Source organism: Montipora capricornis, chromosome 14 (genome assembly GCF_036669925.1).
Source record: "Montipora capricornis isolate CH-2021 chromosome 14, ASM3666992v2, whole genome shotgun sequence".
NCBI lineage: Eukaryota > Metazoa > Cnidaria > Anthozoa > Scleractinia > Acroporidae > Montipora > Montipora capricornis.
Genome location: NC_090896.1, coordinates 7,082,340 through 7,084,839, shown reverse-complemented (window position 1 = coordinate 7,084,839; position 2,500 = coordinate 7,082,340). Strand labels below are relative to the sequence as shown.

The window sequence follows — 2,500 nt, the reverse complement described above, 5'->3', positions numbered from 1 at the left end:
CCCAGGTGTATAAATGGGTACCAGCGAAAATGCTGGGGGTAACCCTGTGATGGACTAGCATCCCATCCAGGGGGGAGTAGAAATACTCCTAGTCGCTTCATGCTACGGAAACCAGAGATAAGCGCCGGCCTGATGGGCCTTCTAGGCTCGTAACAGAGACTTTACCTTACCTTTAACTCGTGAATAAAACCCCTTACGCTGCACTTTCTACAGATGTACATGACGTAAACTATATTTCCTCTACCTCTGGGCCCTGGACACATTGAATTCTGCATACAACTAGACATAAAGGAGCTATAAAATCAAGCAAAATAATGTAATTTCATGACACTGGTCAAAAATGCCCAAATGTACATGTACGTGTAGAATGAAACATTGCAATAACCACTTTAATAAAACTTTTGAACAACCTAGAAAAGAAATACAGCAAAAGGAAAGAGAATTATGGATGGACACAAATGGACAAGATTGAAATGGATTGCATAGGGGTAATCTTGAAAGAAGTTGGCCCAACGTTTTTCAAGTTTATGGCAAAATGGCCTAGATACTGTAATGGTTGCTTTTTTCTCAGAATGATTGTTTCACGTATAAATGAACAAAGGAGACTGGACCTAGATTGTCAAAGGTCATGTAATCCGACCTGCCAAAAATGCTAGTTTTTTCATGTGATTGTAATGTTAGGATGCAATTTAGTTCCTGTTCTGCTGCGATTGTATGTATTTTTAAATGTCTGGACTGGCTTGGACAAACATAAGTTTTTAATTAAGTTTATAAATTTCTTCTACATTGATTTCGATCAGAGTATTCAATTATTATGGGATTATTGTTATTTTACTACTTTGGATAGCTTCAGATTATTTTCTTCAAATAAATCCTGAAAATGCAAGCTGTCCTGTTTAACTTTGTTGACTCAGCGGCCCAATGATCTTGTTTGTGATGTACCCATTACGATAATTTTATCAGTATAAGAAATGATTCCATATTACCTTTTTCGAGTTTTAAACACCCTAAAATAACGTGACATAGCCCCTTTAACAGCGGGCAGCTGTGTCAACTGTTACTAGTTTAATCTGCATATTTTCCCTCCATGGAATACTACAGTTGTTTAACTTAGGAAAGTGAAGTGAATTGAAGCGAAGCAAGTGGGAAATAATGTAAAATGAAATGCAGTGAAGGGAAAGAAGTGAAGAAAACTATGGCAACCACTCTTAGCAAAGTGTCCTTCATTTTGTAAATATATTTTTATTTTCAATTCCTCTCTCTTTTAAGCTTTTTCGATGGATGTTCATGATGACGATATTTACAAAATTGATGTCAGACAAGGTGAAAATGGAAAATCAGCAAAAAAGGGTATGTTTAAGGGTTCTTCAACTTGAGTCTTATTTTGACTTGTAACTTCGCAAAATAGTGTACAGCTGTATGTATGATTGCTTTATGTCGCCACGTGTGCAAGTCTCCCAGTCTATACTGTATAATTTATAATTATATATATACATCAGTTTACCGTATGTGATAGAGACAGGCAGTTAAAGGCCAACTATGTGTGCATTTATTTGGTTACTGTTAACCCAGAGTGAGGTCTTAAATATGGCAAAAATCTCAAACTGAGGGCTGGCCTATCGACCTGGTAAATATGACAGCAATCATAACAGCAAGGCCAAGGTTAATAAATTGTTTATTATGTGGTTTTATAGTAGATTTATCAGGGAAAGGTTCTTAGTTTTCCTTGCTTTGACAACAGTAGCCTGTCCTCATGTCTTTCAAGACACAGAGTGCTGATCTGCATGTCTTTCCAGTATTACAGATCAGTGGGTAGTGACGAAAATCGTCGCAAAAATGAAGTATGCATGAACTGCACTAGTTGCCATTCACCATCTGAGAAAGCCTGTCGTAGGCCAGTGTTTAAACCCATAATGTTTCACTCACCATAATGGTGCTCCATCTCAATTTTGCTAACCAGGTAGGGGGATGGTATATCTAAATTTCAGATCATAGAGGTCAAATACCACATCATCAAAAGAAAGACTTGTATGCAAAGCTTGATGTCATCTTGGTGTCTGGGCTGCACCAACATTTTGAATTTTGTCCAGGGCACTCTATTAGTCGGTTAGAGATGGTCAACTTCCTAACCAGTTTAGTTCAGCGTCATTTAGAAGACTGCCCTGAGCTGCAAAAAATTTTGGATCTTCGAGATACAGTTCTCACCGGGCGTCTTAAGCGAGCTTTTCCTGGGGTTGAGTTTAAGAGGAAACAGATTAAAGAAGATCACTACAGAAAAGTGTATCCTTTGAAAAGAGTCTTTTAGTTCAAGTATGTGGAAAGTTATTCCCTGGGAGTAGAGGCCGTCCGTTCTTCCAAGGAAGGTCAAAGGGTCTCTGCTTGCATTGTGTACAAAAGTTACTGAGTAGGAATAGTTCATTAGATACGAGTCAGATTTCAAGTGGGTTTAAAAGCTAAACAGCCCTACAACTAGACAACAATAATTTGTTTCCACAATAGA

General features: G+C 37.9%; 1 protein-coding gene across 1 annotated transcript in view; it reads left to right on the top strand.

Moving 5' to 3' along the window:
• LOC138033855 (uncharacterized) overlaps positions 1–2,500 on the top strand; it is a 21,956-nt gene that overhangs the window by 2,187 nt on the left and 17,269 nt on the right. Inside the window, exons 3-4 of the mRNA XM_068881717.1 lie at positions 1,270–1,350; positions 1,989–2,280. Coding sequence (XP_068737818.1) covers positions 1,270–1,350; positions 1,989–2,280 — 373 coding nt within the window. The remainder of the gene's footprint in view (positions 1–1,269; positions 1,351–1,988; positions 2,281–2,500) is intronic.